The sequence below is a fragment of the Protopterus annectens genome, chromosome 8.part0 (assembly GCF_019279795.1).
Source record: "Protopterus annectens isolate FY-2018-M chromosome 8.part0, PAN1.0, whole genome shotgun sequence".
Classification (NCBI taxonomy): domain Eukaryota; kingdom Metazoa; phylum Chordata; order Ceratodontiformes; family Protopteridae; genus Protopterus; species Protopterus annectens.
Window position 1 is genome coordinate 1798060171 of NC_056741.1, and position 23161 is coordinate 1798083331.

General features: G+C 38.3%; 1 protein-coding gene across 1 annotated transcript in view; it reads left to right on the forward strand.

Annotated features, from left to right (window-relative positions):
* LOC122809647 (lysosomal protective protein-like) overlaps positions 1–23161 on the forward strand; it is a 475524-nt gene that overhangs the window by 62943 nt on the left and 389420 nt on the right. The window contains exons 2-3 of the mRNA XM_044081292.1: positions 5198–5309; positions 22968–23105. Coding sequence (XP_043937227.1) covers positions 5198–5309; positions 22968–23105 — 250 coding nt within the window. The remainder of the gene's footprint in view (positions 1–5197; positions 5310–22967; positions 23106–23161) is intronic.

The following is a 23161-nucleotide window of genomic DNA, read 5'->3' on the forward strand; positions in this document are numbered from 1 at the left end:
ACCCACACCCTAATCCTAACCCTAATGTCCGTAACTATTGCGAACTTACCTTACGGATCTGTAGCTCAGATGGGTCAACCAGAACACTTCGACAGTTTGAATTTTTGCGGTTTTGTGCTTTCGATTATTTCGCGGTTCGGTGTATATGTGTCGATGGACTGGTGTTCGACGTAACTCGTTTTCGTTTAAATGAAGTAGACCCGATATTATGGCTATTGGGCAGTAGTTTGATAACTCTGTTTAATTTCCATCTTTGTGTAGGGGTATTGTATGTGAGATTTTCCAGAGGATTGGGACTTTTTGCTCAGAGATTGACGTATTTATGATTATAGAGACAGGATATGAGATAGCTTTGCCTGCGATTTGGAGATATTCTGCTGGGAGTTTATCAGCAGCCAGGGTAGTGGGTCTTAATTTGGACAGGTATCTCGGGATTGTACTGGTTTGGACTGGTTGGAAGCAGAAATTGTTTTGTCGGATGGGGAGCATGGGAAGCTTGGGATGGTTGTGGTTTGAGAATTCAACGATATTTTTAAAATGGAGTTGGTAAAATGTTCATTGAATTGTGTTACAATTCTACTTATAGATGTATCAGTGTTCAGGGTTGGGGTACCAGTTTTACCTGGGTGGAGAATTTTATTTATGGCAGCCCAGAATTTTTGAGGGTTAGCTTTGTGCTTAGTTTGTATATTGGAGTAATTTTTTTTTTTGCTTTATTTCTTAATTCAGGAAATTGTTGCCTTTGCCTGTTGGTATTAGTTCTCTTGTCATACCAAGTGTCCCATACTTTGTTCCTTTGTTTTAGTAAGAGTCAGGTACTTTTAGTGAGCCAAGGGGCAGAGTTGGACTCTATTTGAGTTATTCTTGGGGGAGGGGGAGCAGGTTGGTTAAGTATGTTCAGAAACGTGGAGTTAAAGTAGTCTACTGCCTTGTCTAGGGGGAGGCTAAATAGGGGGGACCAGTTGCAGTGGTTTAGTGCTATTAGGTCTTCTGCTAAATGATAAATCCTCTCCCTAGTCTGTTCTATACCTTGCTAGTGAAAGATTTTAAGTAAAAAATCAACCTAAGCACAAAAATGCTTACACTGCACAGTTGAGCTTTTCATTTTTGGATGAGCAAAAAATACAGTCTTTTCAAGGTCAAATTTGTCTGTGCCACAGTCATGCAAAACAAAATTGTGACAGGGATATTCAGGGTAACCTCCAAATTAAGTCACTAATTGACTGCAGATCATAGATTCAGAAGCGAGTTTTTTTTTTTTTTTATCTTTAAGATTTCTCCCTAATGGTTTTCCTTTAGGCAACAACAGCAGGTTTAAGTTACGAACTGCAGCTTAGGTTTTGGATGGAAGCCAGATAGCAAACACATTCAGGAGTCGAAGAAACAGACCACGTACTTCACTTGTTTACATTCAGTTGTGCTGCAAGTCCAGACTAAGTGTAAGTTAGGCACAGTGTTAGATTTATATTATGCCAGCAACCTATGAATTTTGACCTCTGTGAAACACACTGGACGACCAAAGGATTTTTGTTTTAGCTAAGAAAATGCATGAGCTGTGTTTATTTAGACCAAAGAGACAGACAGATGCTCTACATCTGGGACTTAAAAACTGAAATTCAGTTTTAAAGCAGAGTGAAGCTTTTATCCAAACACTGTACTGCGTCCAGATATTTGGTAGCTCTGGGCAAAGAACTTCCATAACATGGACAGTTTTATCACATTATGTGATTATCAGTATTGCCTTCTTTTTCTGGCATCTTGCACGTGTCTTGAGATATCGATGTCTGATTAGATGATATTTTCTGTACTGAATGCCTGTACACTACAAATGATCTACATTTATCCATTCCTTAATGTAATGTTTACAATCTACTCTATTGGTGCAGGAATCTTGCTTATTGCATATCCTTCGAAAATGTGGTCCTTACATTTAAATTAATCGTCTGGGGTGCATATACATCTAATAATAAATGTAGGACTGAAACCTTCTCCTAAATAAAAAAAAAAATGAATGCTGAATATGCTAGATTGTTAGCCACTGAAGCCAGACACCCAAGGTTCATAGGTTCATAGGTTGGTACTAGGCTATCAACCCTAAGGGCCTACACAAGCCTAGCCATAACAATTCCCTGGCTATTTCTTCCCACATTATTTACTTTCCTGGACCCCTGTCCAGCAGGGCGGCTGACGTGATCCCCGGGGTGAATTTCCTTTCTCCCATCCAATCGTCAAGGTTCCTCTTAAAGAGGTCCAAAGAGGCACTCTGCTTGACATGTATGGGCAATCTATTCCAGAGTCTGGGGAGTCTCTGGGTCAGGAACCTATCCCTCCAGCATGTTTTGTTTATTGTGATGACAAGGTTCAGATCCCTGGAGCGTGTAGCTCTGAGGGATTGGGATTTCTTTAAGTGTAGCATGTCCAACAGCTCTGGGTTTGACATGGCCTTGTATGTTAAGCAGAGATCGCCTCTGAGTAGACGATATGCAACAGAGTATAGCTGGAGTTTTTTAAGGAGGTCAGCGTAGGGCATCTGCTTTAGGCCTGTGATTCTTTTAGTGAGGTATTTCTGAGGCCTTTCCAGTTGTTGCAGATGTCTTGAGAGGTACATACCAAATGGGGCGTTGTACTCTATAATGGATCTAATGAGGGATGAGTACAGTGGGACAATGACCTCCTTTTTTCTGGATGAAAAGCCCTTCGTGATGAAGTGTGCCACATAGAAGGATTTCCTGACTGTTGTGGCGATGTGGTTATCGAAGGTGAGACCGCTGTCCACCTGTGTCCCTAAGTCTCTTATCACACTTTCTGTGTTTAGTGTACTGCCACCTATATGGTAATTCATGGATACATGTTTTTTCCCAAAGGGGATAACAATACATTTCTTGGCATTGAGCTTGAGCCCATGGCTCTGGCACCAAGCATCTGTTTCTGTAAGGCCCTTTTGTAGAGTATCCACATCATTTGGGGATTCAATAATGGCTCCCAGTTTGCAGTTATCTGCAAACTTTGTTAGCCAGAGTCCCTTAGTGTTGGCCTGTACTTCAGAGAAGTAGATGCCAAACAAGAGCTGCCCCAGGACTGAACCCTGAGGTACTCCACTTGTCACTTGTCTGGAGCTGGATTTGGAGTCGGCTACTTTTACAGTGTGGGTTCTATCAGTAAGCCATTTAGCAACCCATTGGGTGACATAGGGATTAATACCCAACTTAGTAAGTTTATCTATGATTCCAGAGTGGGGGATGGTGTCAAAGGCCTTGGCAAGGTCTAGATAGGCTGTGTGGACCACCTTACCCTTGTCCATGGCTCTGGAGACTGATTCAAAGAAGTCAATCAGGTTCAGGAGACAAGATCGGCCCTTCACAAACCCAAACTGGGTGGGGTCCAGTGTTTGAAGGTTGCCAATGCCTTTGTTTATAAGTTCCATGATAATACGCTCCATGGCCTTGCAGATAAGGCTTGTCAGACTGATGGGACAGTAGTTTCCAGGATCCAAGGTGGATCCCCCTTGTGGATTGGGATAACTGTAGCTCTGCGCCACTCAGTGGGCATAAAACCTGAGGTGAGGCTATGATTAAACATGACACTTAGGTGAGGTGCCAGTTCATATTGTAGTTCATGTAGTACACAGCCCGGGATGTCATCTGGTCCCATGGATGCTGTATTCTTGGCTTTAGAGAGTCCGTTTTGTACCTGTGTGGCCGTTATTACTGGAATTTGGCAATCCTCCGGTATTGAGATGGGCCATTTAGGGGGTGAGAGGGGGGTGAAGTTGGCACTGAGTCGATCTGCCAGGATATTGGCAATATCCTTTGAATCAGTATATTTATTGCCATTCTGTTTTAGCTCAGAGCAGATCTGAGCATTGCCATTTAGATTCTTGACATAGTTATAGAATGCTTTGTTTAGTTTCTGTACTTCTTTCGCCGTTTAAGGCAAAAAAAGACTTTTGCCTTACCTGTACATTTGACTTTCATATGTGTGTATGTGTGTGTGTGTGTGTGAGAGAGTGTGTGTGTGTGTGTGTGTGTGTGTGTGTGTGTGTGTGTGTGTGTGTGTGTGTGTGTGTGTGTGTGTGTGTGTGTGTGTGTAAGAGTTACAGAAACACTTTACTCCCTTTTCCATTTGGGTTTCTTGTAAAGCACTTAGGGCCATCCAGTGCACAGCATGTCTGAAATGTGTAACATAACACTTTCTTCATTTTCACATCATATTGATTCTGATAAGCAGATATGGTAGCTTGTGATGCAGGCTGACTCTGTCTCAATACACTGAAAAACACTGAAAATCATTATCTATCATGACAGAGGAGTGCTTCTAGACCTGTGTATACTGATCCACAGATGTTGCATTGTTCATTATGCACTGTTGCTAACCTTCATACTTTCAGCTCCTCAGATACTGCAAATTTCTACTTACCTACCTGTCTTTTATAGCAGATGCTTGTCCTGAATCACTATAATCAAGCTGGCCATTAACTAATAACACTTTTGTAGTGTTTACTTAATGTGACATGCACCTGATCAGCTCATGCTGCTGGCAATGTCATGTGACTGCTGTGACATCAGCAGCATACTATTACACAGTGTTCAAGTACAGTCATGTAGCAACAGTTTGTCGATCCCTCTTTAGGTGCAAACTATAACTACCTCAGCTGAAGCTGGTATAATGAATGCATGCCTGGCAATTCCCTTGGTATGTGTAGACTGGTTTGATTTCTTCCACCTCCATTTGCGGGCTTTGAGAAAGTCACTCAACCAGATAGTGCTCCTAGATCACCAATGAAAAAGGACACTTTGTCCACTGGGCTTACCAGGTTAACAAACAGATGCAATAAAAAATATTAAAAAAATGCTTAAGTTATTGTTTCACTTATGTTACTCAGTATAACACTTGGTATGACAAACCATTTCCTGAGTTAAACACATTAATGTATGAAAAAAAAAAAATAGCACATACATAAACTACCTTACAACTGCTCTGAGGATTATGAAATAAATAAAAGTGTACATTATGTTTTACATTATGATTTACAGTAGTCTTAGAGTGCTGGACATAATATATGATCAAATAAAATCAGGGTAAATAGACAGTGATTTAGCTGGAAGCTGGTATTTTTCCATGGGATCTCTGATTATTAGTCTGTTACAACTGACTCGTGAGATGTCATTTCTATGCTTTATTTTGATTTGATTTCCAGGTTCACAGCATCGCAGAGAGACCCTGCAAAAGACCCATTGGTCCTGTGGCTTAACGGTGGACCTGGCTGCAGTTCTTTGTATGGACTCCTGGCTGAGAATGGACCCTTCTATGTATGTATTCCAAGACAGAGGTGAATTTATCTATAACTGAGTTTCTTGAGTAAAGAAAATGTACGTGACTTGTGTCCAAGCACCTTATGTGGGATTAGCTGGGATATACGTTGGAGAACTAGGTAAACTAACTTAATAAACTTTATTTCTGAGACTGACCTTGCCTGATGTTCTTGTTTCAGTGTACATGAAAAACCTCCTTTTACCATTTATTAATATTCCTGTGTATGTGTCCTGTACTGGGCTGAAATCTTGCTCTGATTCTCTTCGTGCTGTCTTTTTCAGCATATCCATTACTCTTTCAGTAAAGCAAATTGTTGTCATGTATTTCTTTAACTATCCTCCAAAGATACTTATACCATTCACCTCTTGTAACTTCAAGGAGACATTGGAGGCAGGATTTATATAGAACACAGGTTTACTCAGTAATCCAGTTGATCCACTAAAAGAAAATAACTCCTTTAGTGACGTCTGACCAACAGGATTCAGTCCACTCAGCCCCTCCCAGGATGCAGACTGTCTTTTGAAGAAAAAAAAAAGCATCAGGTTACAGGCAGTTTTCAGCTATATGTACAGTTGCTTTCACAAAGGTCACTCCACAGATTACTTCCAACTCAGCTCTCACATTCTTTGTTTCTAGGGTCTTCCTTAGGATTGTCCTCCAAGTCAGGAACTAACTTCCTGATTTTGGCCCTGCATATGGCACTGTTGTATACAATAGTACTTGCCAGTTAAGACCTTATTAGTCAGTTCATACTTTGCAGTATCTGACCATGGCTGTGTGAGAATATTCTTACCTGTCACACTGTAGTACACTTAAAGGCACATTACACATTTTCCAAATTGAACATGTACCTTTAAAGACGCACTACATATTTTCCATAGTCGACGTGTTATACTCCTTGCATATATGTTAATCCCCAATGTTAGAATCATGCTGACCCCCCTCATTCCTCTGAATTTTAAGGTATACATGATGGAATCACTGCTTCTTCCTTGTAGTGCATTTTATTGGACCCCCTGCACTTTATAGTTTCCTTTTGTTGGAATACTCTCATTCTGGCACTATCTTTATTGAGGGTTGGCTTCCAAAAGTGAATATAGCACTCAAGCTGGGGTGGTGTCATCCTTCAAAACCTGTGTTTGAGGAAAACGGAACAAGTATTTATGTTGAAATCTTGCCAGTACACCTGGAAAAACAGTACTGTTGTCCCAGTGGAAAGACTAAGATGAAGTGATGGAAGAAAAGAAGGTGATACCAGAAAAGTCAAACTGCAGTCCAATATTTCGAATATTGATTTCTAATAAAGGCAAGGAAGTTAACATGTTAATGAAATAAATTTGAACAGAGAAAGGGTTATTTAACTGGTTCTAAGGCCATTCTCTGGACATGACAAAGTAGTGGGGGACATTAAAATATTTTCAAATTAACAGTTGTGAGATAAAAAAGAAGCAGAAACTTCTAAAAAGTGACTAACGGCTGCAGCAGGAAATAGGTGACTCAGGAGGAGTTTGCAGTCCAGTGTTAGTTTTGCTTTCTTCCATGCAAAAATGATCAAGTGTGTTGGATAAAAATGAGCTACAGAAAGCAAGTGAGGAGTATGAGTCTGTTAGAGTGAACACATTGATGTACATCACCTTACTTTTTAGAAATGTGAGGTGAAAGTATTTGAAATTACATGTTTGCTGGTGAAGTCATGTCCAGTGTTCCTAATCTGAACACACAAGAAGATGTAAACATTGGTACGAAAGATTAAGTTGAAATTGTGCAGGACTTCAAGATGGCTGCATATTGATTAACATCATAACTGTAGCTCTCCCATTGTGAAAACAGAACTTTAGAAAAAGGAGTACCATTGAAAATGTTTGTTTGGAAAAATTCAGTTACTTGCTAATAAATACACTGCCTGGGTGCCAGCATAGAAGAAATTTGGAAAAAGTGAAAGAAAATCAACCAGAAAAAGTGAAGAGAAAACATTGTTTGGAAAGGATTCTGCAGCTGTTCAGCAAAATGCAGTTCAAGCTTCAACTTTGGTTCAAGAGATTGCTTCTATTAACTTAGAGGAAAAAATAAATCAATTGTACTCAGAGGTGATTAAAATAAATAAAACACTGAAGGAATATATCAATTCAAATAACAAAAGGCTGGAAAAATAGAAGAAAATAGAAGAAGCTTTAACTAGCCATTCAGATGAACTAAATAAAACTGCAAAAATCAGAGGCTGTAAGGCAGAAAAAGTTGGCTGAATATGAGGTTTCTCAAGAACTATTTAAAAAATAGTAAAGTTGGAAGACACAGAGTGCAGAGAAAACCTGTGATTTTCTTCTATACCAGAAAAACTGGAAGGAACAGACTGTATTAACTTTTGATGCTAGCACAAATAAGCAGTTAGACTGGTGTTATACAGCAGAATTTGTTAATTGAAAGGACACATTGAGTATATGCTCCAAACCCGGCCACTTGAAAGCAGCCAAGACCTAGATTAGTAAAGATGCAACCATACCAGCAGAAAGAGTTGATCATGACAAAATTGCGGAAGAAGGGCAAAGTATTAAAAATTGAAGACAACAGAGTGTTTGTAGAAAATGATTATTAACTGTATACCAGGCAGAAGAGAAACTAATTTATCCCAGCAATAATACAATGTCGAGAGGTAGGTGTGAGATTCAAACTGCTGTATCTAGCTGTCTTTAAGGTGTTTTTTTCCTGGAAGATCAGAGTCATTTTTATGCAGAACAGCTTAAGGAGGAAATAAAAAAGGTTAGCCATCAAAAAATGAGTCAGCAAGTAGAAAGGGACTCTACTGTGCTTTTCATTCTTCTGACAGTAAAGTTCATAGAGAGACTTTGCAAATGAAATTGTTTCCAGTGTTCCAAAGGAAAATGCTTGATAGACAGAAAAAAGGCACTTAACTTTACTAAAAGAATCAGCAGATGAGTCTGGTGTTGGGAGATGAAGATGAACAGGAAGAGTACCAGCAACTCTGAAATTAGTGAATAACTAGAAGTATATAAAACATCTTATCACATTTGTGAAATATGGTTTTGCAAGAAAAAAATTCTGAAAACACTGGACTTTTGTTGACTTTGTTAAACTTGTGGGTGGACTGTAAAGCATAGAGTCCACTTTATATCATTAATTTCTAGAAGGACACTAAATGGGGTAAACTAACTGTAAATAAAACGTTTTTTTCTTTCCTTAGTATTTGTATTAAAATATTTCATGATATAAACTGGACATTATATAAAGTAAAACAGTTTTATGTAGTGTGTAGTCAGGTACATTTTAAATGTGGGGTAGACTTTTCAGTGACTGTTGTATGTATTAAAGATATTAAAGTAAACAAGTACCTTTTTTAGTTGTAAGAAAGATAGGTTTTACAGTATATCAAGAAGAAATGCTGAACAAAAGCAAGTTTAATGTTCATATAGTATGATCTTGAGTTACTGGAGTGGGGGTGGGGGGCTAACAATGCACTGGCTATATTATATGTAGAATTAAGATATTTTCTTTTTATTTTACAAGAGTGAAAGTCTAGATTACTACCTTTGGTTTAAGCTGTAAACAGGTGTTTTTGTAAACACTTAGGCTTTAAAAATAAGACAAAATGATGAAAGCCATGTGAATTCTAAGCTTTTTTAAAACTGCAAAGATATTAGCTTGTTTGTTTTCCAAGGTCAAATATTTAGTGGAGTCCAGATGTCTGCCGCTGAGCACAGATGTGCAGTCTTTTCTGAGTGAAATTTACAAAGACTTATTGCTGAGTACATTTCCATGGAGACAAGCTGTCTGCAGGTGCAAGCAGTTAATATGGGGAATTTTGAGTATTCTTTGTTGAAAAATGCAAAATTTAAAGGTACAATGGCAAGCAGTTCAGTGAAAAAAATTAAGGTTGAAATTATGGGAAGTAACTAAGAGGTGTCAGTCTCCCTATTTAATGCAGTTAATGTATAAGTGAACCATTTAATTTTATTTAAAGACAGCCAGTGCATTTTTTCTTAGGACTAAAAGGTAATGTTTTCTGAAGGCATGCAAGCTGTTTTTCATATCTGGAAGGGGAAAGAGATAAGAAAGGAACAGAAAGGAATCAGTGTAAGTGGAAGCACAGGCTGTAGCATGTACTTCAGCAGGGGAAACCTTAATTTTAGGTGCAGCCATCAATTTCGGGCAAGTGTTCCCTTCTGGGGGGTTAAAGTTCATGTTTATGAAGATGTACATAGTTTTGTGTGTTTGTTCCAAGTTAATAGGGGATAGGAATGTTTTACATCTAGTTTTTTGTTTGAGGGTTTCATTAAAACAAAATGTTTTGACAAATGTAACACAGGTTCAAATGAAGATGAGAAAAAAAAAACTGTACAAAAAATCAGCCTACCAAACGTTAGTATATGCATGTAACACAAAATCTGGAAGCCCACATTAAAAAAAAAAAAAAGAGTCATGTATAATAGGTTGGAACAATAGCTTTTTTTCATGATAGCTATGCTGTCCATATTATCCTGGAACATGAATGGACTTACAGGTATAGATAAAAAGGAAAGAATATTGAATTATATTAAGAAATGCAGAGTGCAAATAGCAATGCTGCAGGAGACACATTTGAAAAGAAGTGAGCATGTGAATTTGATAATGACAGGATTTCAGAATGGATATTCAGCAGAATATCAGGCACAGAGGAAAACTGGAATAATTATACTAATTGCTAGAAGGGTTCTGATAATGAGAGATAAGGGGAAGAAAGAACAAAATGGTAGATTTGTGGTAGCAAAGGGCTATCGGCAAGGAAGGAGGAATACAATGACATGTATTTATATTCCACTGAGAACTGCTATTATGGAGCTTAAGAACATTTTGGGAGCAGTAATCAGCTTTCAGCAGGGAGAAGGGACATTATAACAAAAGAAGGCAAATTTCTAAAGAAATTTATGAAAATATTTGATATGGAAGATGTAAATTCAGTAGTAGGAGCTTGGACAGAATTTACATAGTATTCACCAAGATACAGTAACTGGGCTATACTAAAAAGGAATTATATTTCACAGGAATATGTCATTTAATTGAAAGCTTAGACACATATCCAGTAACTATTTCTGATCATGCACCAATAAAACTAAGATAAAATGCAGGATAATGAAGTAAAAATAAGACATTGGTGCTTTTCCACCTACCTGTTAAAAATAGAGGAATTTAAGGAATGGGTAGTGGAAATTATTCAAGAGTTATTCAGGAAGATAGAAATATCTTAAGAAGTTATGGCTAGTGATAAAAGGAAAATGGAGTTTAAAAATAGGATCAAAATAAAAGAGCAATAGATACGGTTAAGAAGTAATAGAAATTACTTAGAGTGGGTGACAAAGGTTAAAGTATTGCAGAATAAGGGGAATCTCACAGAACAAGAGAAGGATAAAATGCATAGTGCTAAAAAGAAAATAAGGGAGCAGCTGGATAATATATACAAGTTTAGAAATAATTGCAGTTAAGCAACTATTTTTGAAAGGACTCCAGAGCACAAAAACTTTTAGCACAACAACTTAGGCAACAGAATGATGAAAAGGTTGTTGCCAAACTTAGGGAACTATAGCAAGAAAAATAATCAGGGATCCTGTAGAGGTTTTAGCACTCACACCTAGGGCCAATTTAGAGTGTCCAAATCCACCTAAGGTTAATTAGAAGGATGTGGGAGGGTGCCTCGCAGATAAGCTATGTTTGAGCATGGGAACCAGGCAGGGATGTCCTCTTTCCCATTTGTTATTTGCTTTATATTTAGGACCATTGGCAAAGAAAATAAGGTACTCAGAAATAGAAGGATATAATTGGTATGATAATCAAAAACAAAAGTTGGCTTTATTTGTAGATGATATTATTTTGTAGCTGATTAATCCAGAAAATGGCATTTCTGTGTTGTGGAACATTCTGAGATAGTTTCAAGTCTTTTCAAGATATAAATTTAATGAAATAATCAAATGCTACAGCCATAAATTATGCACCCACACACAAACTGGTTCAGCAATACCCATATTTATGGGGACATGATAAGATGAAGCATTTTAAGAGTATGGATTACAAAGACTTCTGTTATGGCAGATAAGGATATATGGAAAGAGACTAAACAAAAGATGATACAAAAACTGAGAAACTGGAAACTCTTATTTACGGATATGTATAGTAAGATACAAGCAGTGAAACTGTTTTTAGTCCCTTTAGTGTTGTATACAATTCAGGCATACTATTATCAACCAAAGGAGAAATTGTGGACAATATTTAATAAAGAATTGAAAAGATTTATAAGGGAGGGAAAGAGAGCAAGAGCTATGTGTGATAAGCTTATCCTTCCAAAAGAACAAGGTTTAGATTTATCTGATTTAAAGGAATATTTTAGAGCTACACAGTTAAGGCTCATATACACAACACAAGCAGAAGATTATAATTCAAAGTGGAAAGGGATGATGATAAAGCAAGGGAGAAGTTCAAGAAATAGAGAGAGAAAGTCGGATTTTGAATGCAGATCCTTAAGGAGAAGAATAACAACCATACTTAATATTTTATTTTCATAAAGTAGCAGAAAATATTCTAAGAACTAAGCCAACATGAGAAAGGATATTTTGCATTAGAGATGACTTCAAGTAGGGGTACAGAATATAGGCAAGAGGGTCTAGAATTTACCAGAGAAGCCTGGCAAAGGAATCAAGACATTGGGAGCAAATAACTCAATCAGGAAAGGTAACAGAGTGGGATAATGCCAAAAAGACATTTGGATTGCAAGCTAGAAACAGCCTTCCATACCAGGGCTTGATCTCAGAGTACAGGCAAAGATAAAGGGATAGGGGAATTTTAAGTGAAAGACCTGCATTGATAGAGTTTTTAGTTGACTCTAGAAGAGAAGTTGAAGTTAAAAAAGGGATAATTATTAGGGCCATATAAAATATTATTTGATAACTATGAGAATCAATCAGAGGAGGTTAGAAAAGATTGGGAAGAGAGACCGGAAAAACAAATTACAAAAAAAAAAAAACAATGAGAAGACAAATGTATAGCTCCTAAGTATGCAACCAAGTCCAAAAGTTTAGCTTCTTTGCTTTTTTTATACCCTTAGCAGACTTCAATGAACTTTTCCTCAGGTAGATAGCAAATGTTGGAGGTGTAATGAAAAAGAAAGAGGTAACTAGAAACATATTTTTTATCAGGAAGTATACAATGATGTGTTAACTGCTTTGTTGAACGATAAGGAAACCTACACTACGGTTTCATACAACGAAGTTCAAATAGCCTATAAAAGGATAGACTTCCTGTTGGAAGAGTACCTCATAGAAAACAGAATAGAAATTGAGAGTTATAATTTTTTGAAACAAAAGTATCCATGTATACCCCAATTTTTTGGAATACCCAAGATACACAAAAATATCTTGGAACCTCCTTTTCGCCCCATAGTTTCAGCGAAGAATTCTAAAACCCACCCACTGGCAGTTTTTATTGATCAAACCTTAAAGGAAACTGTCAAGAAGCAAAAACATTTGGTCCAGGTTTCCTGGGATTTCCTGGGTAAAATAAATGACCAGTTGTGGTCGGAAACTTGTAAGTTGGTTACTATAGATGTTAAGGACCTTTTTACATGTATTCCCAGAGATATGGGGTTTGACTATTTTGAGAACAGTGTCCACAAACATCTTGAGGCCCCATCAGATATTAAATTACTGATATTAGAATTAACTGAAGTTGTTCTGGACAACAATTTCATTTCGTTCCAAGGAGAATATTACAAACAAGTGATGGGGGTGGCTATGGGGGCAGCATGCGCCCCCATTTATGCTAATCTTGTTCTCCTTGGATGGGAGGAGAAATACATTTTTTCCAGTAATTTCATGAAAAATATCAAAATTTACCTTAGGTTTTTGGACAATATTTTCCTTGTTTGGGAAGAAGATCAAGAGGGTGAATTGGAGAAATTCATGAAATATATAAACGAAACCACCAACTTTTTGTCCTTTACTTGTGAAGTACAAAATAATAGTATAAATTATTTGGACATCACTCTCAGTAAAAAGGTAAAAGGCTTTAAGTCCAATATTTTCCGAAAAAATACTTGGTGTAACAGTTATCTTCACTTCAACAGCCTGCATCCTTTTCATCAAAAGAAGAGTATAATTAAGGGTCAGGCTGTTAGAATTGCAAGGATGACTTCAGAATATAAAGATTTACTGTTTGAGTTTGTATTTTTAATGGAAAAATTTTTAGAAAGAGGATATCCCAAACAGTTAGTAGGTGAAATTTTGGAAGAAGTGTATTTAGGGTGGGGCACCAAGTATAAACCCCTGCTAGGTCAAAAATTGACATACAATAACAACAAGAAGGATGGCACCAAAGATTTTTCTGGTGCATGCATTGTTGAGTACAATGAGTTTTCAGATTATTTTACCAAAATTTTGGAAAATAATTGGTCTATTCTGAAGACCAACAAGGAAGTTCATGAGATAGTTGGAAATAAACCCTTACTGACATACAAGACGGGTATGAATTTTAAAAGACTGTTTGAAAGAGGTAAATCATTATTCGATAAGAACAAAAAGAAAGGAACAACAAGGTGTGGTAGTTGCAGACAATGTACACACATTAATCAGGTGGAAGATATAATTCTTAAAAATGGTCTAAACAGCAAGGTTTCATTCTGTAAAGGTAATTGTCATAGTAGGATGTTGGTCTATTTAGCTACATGTACTAAATGTCCCTCCTTCTATGTGGGTAAAACCGAGAGGGCACTTAGAGAGAGAATTTACGAACACATGAACGATATTAAGGTGAAAAAGGAGACTAGTGCCCTCTATAAACATTCTCTATTTTGTGAAGGTTTTACAGATTTTAAGTTTGCAATTTTAGATTTGATAAGAACAGACACTAGGGGAGGTGACATCAAGAACATCCTATTACAAAGGGAGATAAAGTGGCAGTTGAGACTCAAATCCAATTATTTTCCGGGTCTCAACGAATATATCAACATAAAAGCCATATTAATTGACAAAGCTGCTTCGGTTTAACCCTATTAATACTCAACAACACAATGACCTATTGGACCAAAGGAAATAATTTTTAGAATATTTTAAGAATATTTGTACATTTATTAAATATTCAGTATACAATATTTAATTAATAATTTTTTAATATGTAATTTTTTAACGTATTCATTGTAGTTTATATTATCTTGGTTTATATCAATATATAAGGTTTTAAAATTTATCATTTTATCGGTGTACACTGTCTTGAAATCAACTACATTATTTTACTTTATTTTAAGGTTGTCCCACAATTATAATAACTAAAATTTTCTGGCACCTTGATTTGAGATGCAGTTTATTTTTCTAGACTTTGCCAAATTACTCACATTTTTCAAAAAATATATCAAAATACACACTATAATATGAATTAATTAGAGTATTTTCAACACACATTCAAAATTATGCATTCAAATGTACACAATATATAAAAACAAATATAAATGTAAATATTTTTTAGTATAGCTGCACTTTATTTGGTAGTTTTAAGAATGCACCAAACATTAAGGGGTTAACCATGTTTGTGAACCCATCTTGCATAAAAAAACGTTTTAATTTGATTATTTTAATCAATTTATTAATTATTGAATAATTGCTGAGGTTAAGAATTGTATAAAAATCAGAGGCACTGTTGATTTATTATTCTGAAGAAGTCTGCTTTGTGCAGACGAAAGCGCTTAATGTGGTTGGATTTTATGCATTGTTAATTAAAGACTTTTCCTGTTTGTCCGAACGGAGCTTTGTTTTTTGTTTTTTGTTACAGTTTGGCTACTACTTTACTTATTCTAAGAACTAAGCCAACATGAGAAAGGATATTTTGCATTAGAGATGACTTCAAGTAGGGGTACAGAATATAGGCAAGAGGGTCTAGAATTTACCAGAGAAGCCTGGCAAAGGAATCAAGACATTGGGAGCAAATAACTCAATCAGGAAAGGTAACAGAGTGGGATAATGCCAAAAAGACATTTGGATTGCAAGCTAGAAACAGCCTTCTATACCAGGGCTTGATCTCAGAGTACAGGCAAAGATAAAGGGATAGGGGAATTTTAAGTGAAAGACCTGCATTGATAGAGTTTTTAGTTGACTCTAGAAGAGAAGTTGAAGTTAAAAAAGAGATAATTATTAGGGCCATATAAAATATTATTTGATAACTATGTGAATCAATCAGAGGAGGTTAGAAAAGATTGGGAAGAGAGACTGGAAAAACAAATTACAAAAAAAAAAACAATGAGAAGACAAATGTATAGCTCCTAAGTATGCAACCAAGTCCAAAAGTTTAGCTTCTTTGCTTTTTTTATACCCTTAGCAGACTTCAACGAACTTTTCCTCAGGTAGATAGCAAATGTTGGAGGTGTAATGGAAAAGAAAGAGGTAACTAGAAACATATATTTTGCAAGTGTAATGAGTTGGCTGATTTAAAAAATTCCCTACAGAGTACTCTGTCAGAAATATTCAGTGAGCATGTGGCTATAAGTAAGGAAAGTATTCTTTCGAGCTGGCATACAGGATCTGAATTGCCTAATCATACTAAGACCTTATTACGTTTAATTTTGTTAGCTGCCAAAAATGCAATTGCTAGAAAATGGAAATCAAAGTCTACACCAACTGTGTTTGAGGTATCAAATATTATAAGAGATAAAAGAAATGGAAGAATAATCTTTAGAAAAGAGAAGGAGCAAATTACATAGAAGTAATTTATAATTGTGGAAACGACACATGCATACAAATGTTCAGGAGGAAGAGTGAGGGTTAAGGGAAGGCAGGAATTCAGCAATTTTTTGTAATGTTGGATTGATGATACTAGCAAAGAAAATATATGTGATATTTATTGTATTTAAATGAAAAAAATATTAAAATGTTTTTTCTTTTCTGTTAATGTATGTTTGCCTATGTCTTAAGTGATAATTTAATAAAGGTGTTTAAAAAAATGAAGTGGTACAGTGTGGAGAAAAAGATGCAGCACTTACTTAGTTTTACCCCTTTGCAGGGTAGAAGCAGGACTATCTTCTTATGCAGGGCAGCTGAGGTGCTGCTAATGGTTTGGGACACAAGGCATTTTACTGTGGGCTGTTAACACTTGTAGTTTAGATATTGGTTCACTATGGTCACACAGCTCAGAACTGCCTAAACAAAAAAAAATATTTTTATGTACAAAAATGGGCCATGAAATCCTTGCTGCTCATGGGAACAACAGGAAAAAATGAGAATGTAACAAATTGGTAAATTATTAATCCTGGAAGAAGAAAGTAAGGGAGAGAAAGACACCTGATATGGCACTGCTCTGAGGTCTCCTAATTCAGGAAAACATCTTGTCACCAGTTCATCCAACCAATTATTTTCTAAACCACTTGTCATGATGAGGGTTCCACTGACAGCAAGCTAAAAAGGGCATATCAGATTTTCCTGTGTCCAAGCAACAGCCCCAGCTCATCCTGTGGAGCTCCCAGTTGTTCTCCAGCAAGCTGAGTGATATAATTTCCCCAGAGTGCTTTCAGTTGGCCATGCCTTATACATTTCCTACAGGAGGAAAGCAGAGGAAATCCTTAATAGCTGATAATGCAATGCCTCAATTGATTTCTCTCATCCTAGAGGAGATGTTATATTTTGAGGTCTTTCTAGATTGTGTCAGTGCTCCTCAGTGTATCATTGAGAGTGAAAACAATTCCTTTTTGAAGAAATTTATTTTCTACTGCTAATATCTATTATCTCATCCTTTTTGGTCACTAGCCAAAGCTTGGGATCACGGGTGAGGATGGGGACATAGACTGACCAGAGAACTTTATCCTATGACTTTGCTCTTGCCTCACATCCACAGTCCAGTACAATGCCTGCAAATACTATTGCTACTTCATATATCTGCCGGTTAAGCTTCCTATCCTCTCTACTCTCAGTCATGAACAAGAACCCAAAATGCTTAAATTTCTCCAGCTGCAGCAGCTGCAGAGAGAAATCTAGTCTTTTCCAGGAGAGGACCACAAATTCAGCTTTGTAGGTGTTGCATTTCATTCCATCTGCCTTACATTAGGATTGAACCACTCCAGAGCATGCCAGAGACCATAGTCAAATGTGGCTAAAATAGCAACATTTTTTGCAAACAACAAGGATGCAGCCTCATGTCTCTATATTGGAATCTTCCCACACCTTGTATGTGCTTTGATATCCTTTCCATAAAAATTAGAAACAGTAAGGATGGCAAGACACAGAACTGCTGGAGTCCTACTCCCACCTTGAACATTTGCAGCTTAACACAGAATGCAAGCACAGCTTTTACTCTATGAATAATAGGAATGGACAGCACACAGCAGCAGCTCAAGTACCTTGCAGAGTTCACAAAATAAAAGACTGACAAAATCCCATGACTTTTTCAGTACCCATGGAAGGGCAGACAGTTGATCAGCTGTTCCACAGCAAGAAAGTATCTGCAGTACTCTTCCTGAGGAACAGGATTATTAGTTGGATGAAGTCTCCTTCCCCGCAGTTTCTCATACTCTTTGTCAGGGAGTCTTATAACTACAGTTCTTCTGTAAGTGGAAATTATCCCGTCCTTCTTTTTTTCAATGATAGCTCCTGCTACCTTACTTTGCCAGTCCAGGGATACTGTCCCCAACTTTCACTGAACACTGAAACGGCACATAGGTTCATAGGTTCATAGGTTCATACTAGGCTATCTGCCCGAGGGCATTTACAAGCCTAGCCCATAGTTTTGTGGCTTACGCCACCCCTTTAGTATGGGGAACTATACCCATTATTTTGCTGTGCCTCTGTTGAGCAGTGACACTGAGGTAATCCCTGGGGTATATCTGCGATCTCCCATCCATTGGTCAAGATTTCTCTTGAACAAGGCCAGCGAGGTGCTCTGCCTCACATATACCGGGATTTTATTCCACAGCATAGGGAGTCTTTGGGTGATGAATCTATCCCTCCAGCACGTCCTATTAATAGCCGTGTCGAGGTTTAAGTCTCCCGCCCTTGTGGCTCTGACGGATCTAGATTTTTGAGGTGAAGCATATTCATCAAATCTGGGTTTGACATGGCCTTGTATGTTAGGCAAAGGTCACCTCTGAGCAAGCGTAGCGACTGAATAGAGCTGGAGTTCTTTCAGTCGGGCAGCATAGGACAGATGTTTGAGACCCTTTATCCTTTTGGTGAGGAACTTTTGTGGCCTCTCCAGCTGCTGCAAGTGTCGGGTCAGATACATTCCGAATGGGGCATTGTACTCAATCATTGGTCTGATGAGTGATGAGTATAGGGAGACTATGACCTCCCTTGATCTAGATGAGAATCCCTTCATGATAAGGTGGGCAATGTAGAAGGTCTTCCTAACTACTTTAGCTACATGGGTGTCGAATGACAGACTACTATCAACCTGGGTCCCCAGGTCCCTGATAACTTCTTCTGTACTCAGTGGATTGCCACCTATTTGGTAGCTAGGGGTAACCTTGTTTTTCCCGAAGGGTATGACTATGCATTTTTGGCATTTAACTTTAGGCCATGGCTCTGGCACCAGTTATCCGTTTCTGTGAGACCCTTCTGAAGGATATCTGTGTCAGATGTGTTTTCTACTATGGCCCAGTTTGAAGTCATCTGCAAACTTTGTCAGCCATAACCCTCCTGTGTTTGCTTGTACTTGGAAAAGTAGATGCCAAACAAGAGTGGGCCCCGGACTGAGCCCTGTGGTACACCACTTGTGACAGGCTTTGAGTCTGACATGGCGCCAGCAACTCTGACCCTGTGGGTTCTGTCACTCAGCCAGTTTGCAACCCATCTTGTGATGTATGGGTTAACATTTAAGCTGATGAGTTTTTCAATGATACCCGAGTGGGGTATTGTATCAAAGGCCTTCGCCAGATCGAGGTAGGCTGTATGGACTGCCTTTCCCTCATCAATGGCTTTGGTGACTGTTTGAAAAAGTCAACCAAGTTTAGAAGGCATGATCTGCCTTTGACAAAGCCAAACTGGGATGGATCCAAAGTCTGCAAATTCCCTATGTCTTTATTTATGAGGTCCATTATGATCCTCTCCATGGCTTTGCAGATAAGGCTTGTCAAGCTAATGGGCCAGTAATTTCCAGGGTCGGTGGAGGCACCGCCTTTGTGAAGTGGGACCACAGTTGCAGTGCGCCTGGAGTGCGTATCCAGAGGTAAGACTATGATTAAACAGCTGTCCTAGCTGTGGGTTTAATTCCTCGTTGAGTTTGTGGAGCACACAGCCGGGGACACCATCAGGTCCCATGGATGCTGTGTTTTTGCTTTGGAGAGAGCAGTTCTCACTTGGGCGTTGGAGATGTTTGGGGGCTGCAATCGCTTGGTATAGATATCTCTCCTTTTGGGGGAGGGGAGAAGTTTGCACTGAACCTGTCAGCCAGTATGTTGGCAATGTCTGTAGGATCAGTAATCTTCACATCATTTTGAACTAGTTCTGAGCATATCTGGGAGTTTCCTCCCAGGTTTCTAACTATAGCTAAAGAAGGCCTTATGATTGTCTTTTGAGTCTTTAGCTATTTTTCTCTCAAAATTTGCTTTGGATGATTTTATGAGAGCTCTTAGTTTTTACTTATAGTGATCAAGGGTGTCTTACCTTTTAAGGATTTTGCTCTATCTTGTAGTAGCTTCCTCCTTTTGTTGTAGAGTTTGTTTATGGCTAGGGTCCACCAGAGTGGACGCTTGCCTTTGGTACAAAGAGTCTTTGTTTTGCTTGGGATTGCCTTATCCATGCAGTCCTGCAGGTGCTGGTAGAAGGCATTTGTAAGTGATTCAGCGGCTTGAGTACTGTTTTCCGTCGGCTCGGGGCCTTAAAGGAGACCACACTAGTCTTTAGAAGTGTGAAGTCGGCTTCGAGAAGTTCTTTACTGTGGTCTTTTTATTTCAGGTGGGGGTGGGATGAGGACCTCCAGCGAGATTAGTTGTGATCTGATCTCACCAGTGAGGGGTATACTTCGGTGTTGAACATTGTGCTCCCATGTTCGTGATGATGAGATCAAGTATGTTTTCTCCTCTTGTGGGGATGGTGACTAGTTGTTCCATGGCATTTGAGTTTATGAATTCCAGGAACTTTTGGGCTAGGGTGTTTGGGCTTGAGTAGTGTTCCCAGTCTATATTAGGGTAATTGAATTCACCTAGTATGATGGTGTTTGGTGATACATTTATCCCCTCTAGTGTTTTCAGGAAGGCCATGTGAGGTTCCTGAGTTTGTGAGGGTGGCCTGTAACATGCTACAATTTGCAGAGCAGTCTTGCCTATGGTTAATTGCACCTGGATGGTCTCCGATGCATCGTGCGTTGCCACCAGTCTTGAGGTGTGGGTGTCTTTGATGAATATGGATATCCCCCCTCCTTTCTTGGTATTGTCCGGATTTTGGGGCGGAGCGAACGCATGATAAGAGGTAAAACCTGATAGTGCTGGGGTGCTCTCAGGAGCCTTGAACCAGGTTTCTGTCACTGCACAGACATCGATGTTCTCCATACTGAGAAGGGCCTCGAGTGCGTGCATTTTGAGATTTAGACTTCTGGCATTGAGCAGCATTACCCTTAGTTTTTTCCTTTTTTGTGTTCTAGGGTGGTAGGTTTAGAATTTGAGCCTTGCCTAAAAAAGGCACTATGGGGGTGGCAAGAGCCTTTGCCAATATCCGGAATCCCAGGGGTGACAGGTGCAAGCCGTCCCTTGCGAAGCAGCGTGGCTTGTCCAGCATGTCATCCCAGGCAGACAGACATTGGATCCCCTTTGAATGACGCCAGAGTTTAAGCCAATTGTTAAAGCTGATCATCTTATCTCTGTATTGTGGCATCATTCTTGGTGAAGGTAGGATACTGCTCAAGGTCAGGGTCATACCTGCCTGGGCTACATAATCAGAGAGCTCCTCAATGTCTCTTTAACACATTAACACATTAACAAGTGTCCCCAAAATTATCCAGTAGTTTCAGTATTTCTGGCCACATCTCTTTCATGATGGTAGCCTTGCCACCTCAGGACTGTTTAAATGCCACATTAACCTCATCTAAAGTAATGGAACTGATCTCATCAACAGAGAAACACTCTTGGCTACTGGCTACTTTCTTCTGGAATAAGGAATATAATATGGTAGGTCACAAAATATTGGTTTATGATAGCAATTTGCTGTTGTTGTCTCTGATGTCATTTATCTCTTCAACCCCCATTCACCACTGTGTTTGGATTATGTCTCTTTTCTTACCCATGAATGGCTGAACACATTGCTTTCTTTCTCCCTTTGTGCTGGAAGTATTTGGAATGAATTATAAAATCATAAGTCCATATATTTGCAAAGGGCCCTAAGATGGGTAAATTTAGGGGGGTATGTGGAATTGAAGGTAGCCTGCAGTTCAGTTTGGGGCTAGAATTTGAGCCATTTCTGTCTACGAAGGTCGTAGGAGTTCCTGGGACAGAGAGGAACCTTTTCTCTAATTAGCCAATGTATCACCGAATAATGGAAAAATACATATCCTCCTAATATCTAGATGTAAGATACTCTTCTTCAGTGTGATTACTTCATGAAGGCCTTCATGGGAAAATGATAACAGCTACAGTTGCATGTACAAAGTTTGATCAGTTCTAAAACATCATTGATTTCTGAAGGGACTCTGTTGCTCTGAGCACAAGAAAATGCAGTTTTATGCTCCAGTGTTAATGACAGTCTTGTATTGTAAACAGTTTGTGAAATATTGTTATTTTGACCATAATTATGGCAGACTGTGGCCTCTGTTCCCTCCTGTTGTAAGCTGCCTACCTAGCTCATCCATGCCATAGTTGTGTTGCATTTGGAAGAAAGAAAAAAGCAGATTGAGGGATATGAATTGCAGTGGTAACTGGTGACCATCCTTTGCACTGACAACAATGACTCGTACTGTGTCTCACCATTTAACTCTTAAGGCCCTGTATGCATGAGAACCAAGTCAAAATCTGCTTATCCTCATCCCACATTTTAAAAGTTTAGCTCCACAAGCTTGATCAGACCTAACTAATTTATTTATTAAGGCATTGTTAATTTTGTAAGGTCTACTAGGCACTGGCCTGTTGTCTGGAATAAGGAAGGCTTTCATTTACAGATAAATATTACAAAACTGTAAGTTATGGGAATCAACCCAAATTTGTAAAATGTGGTGTGGTTTGGTAGCAGTTCATTTATATGCGTGTGCGTGTGTGTGTGCGTGTGTGTGTGTGTGTGTGTGTGTGTGTGTGTGTGTGTGTGTGTGTGTCATATGTATGTTTACTGTGGTTTCATTTTTCCAGACTAGTGCAAGTTTTCAAGCTGAATTGAGTGACTGATATCAGACTTGCTACTTTTGATCATTTTGACAAAGAATTTGGCCTTTTGTTTTTGCTTTTGTCATTTAATGTTTATTTTTAGTAATTTTGGTTTGACTGATTTTTTTCCAGAATTAATACCTTTTGTTTCTTCTGAGGAAATTTAGGGTATTTTATATAGCCTTGCTATTCTGTATATATTTATTTGGTCATATAATTCACATTTTTGTGTTTTTCTCTCAGTCAGTTTGTACAGTGGTTAGGAGTGGGCATGGAGATAAAAGTAGTGTTGAGTTGACATATGAGGAACTGATGCTGATATCCTTATTAAAGTAATTTATTATTCTTTTCTGTTAAGGTGAATGATGATGGTGCAACTCTGTCTGAGAATCCCTTCAGCTGGAACACTGTGGCCAACGTGTTATACTTGGAGTCCCCAGTGGGGGTTGGCTACTCCTACTCTGATGACAAGAAATATCAGACAAATGATGAGGAGGTAAGAATAAAGAAGGGCTTCGGACAGATGCCTTTTAGTTACTATACTTCATTTAT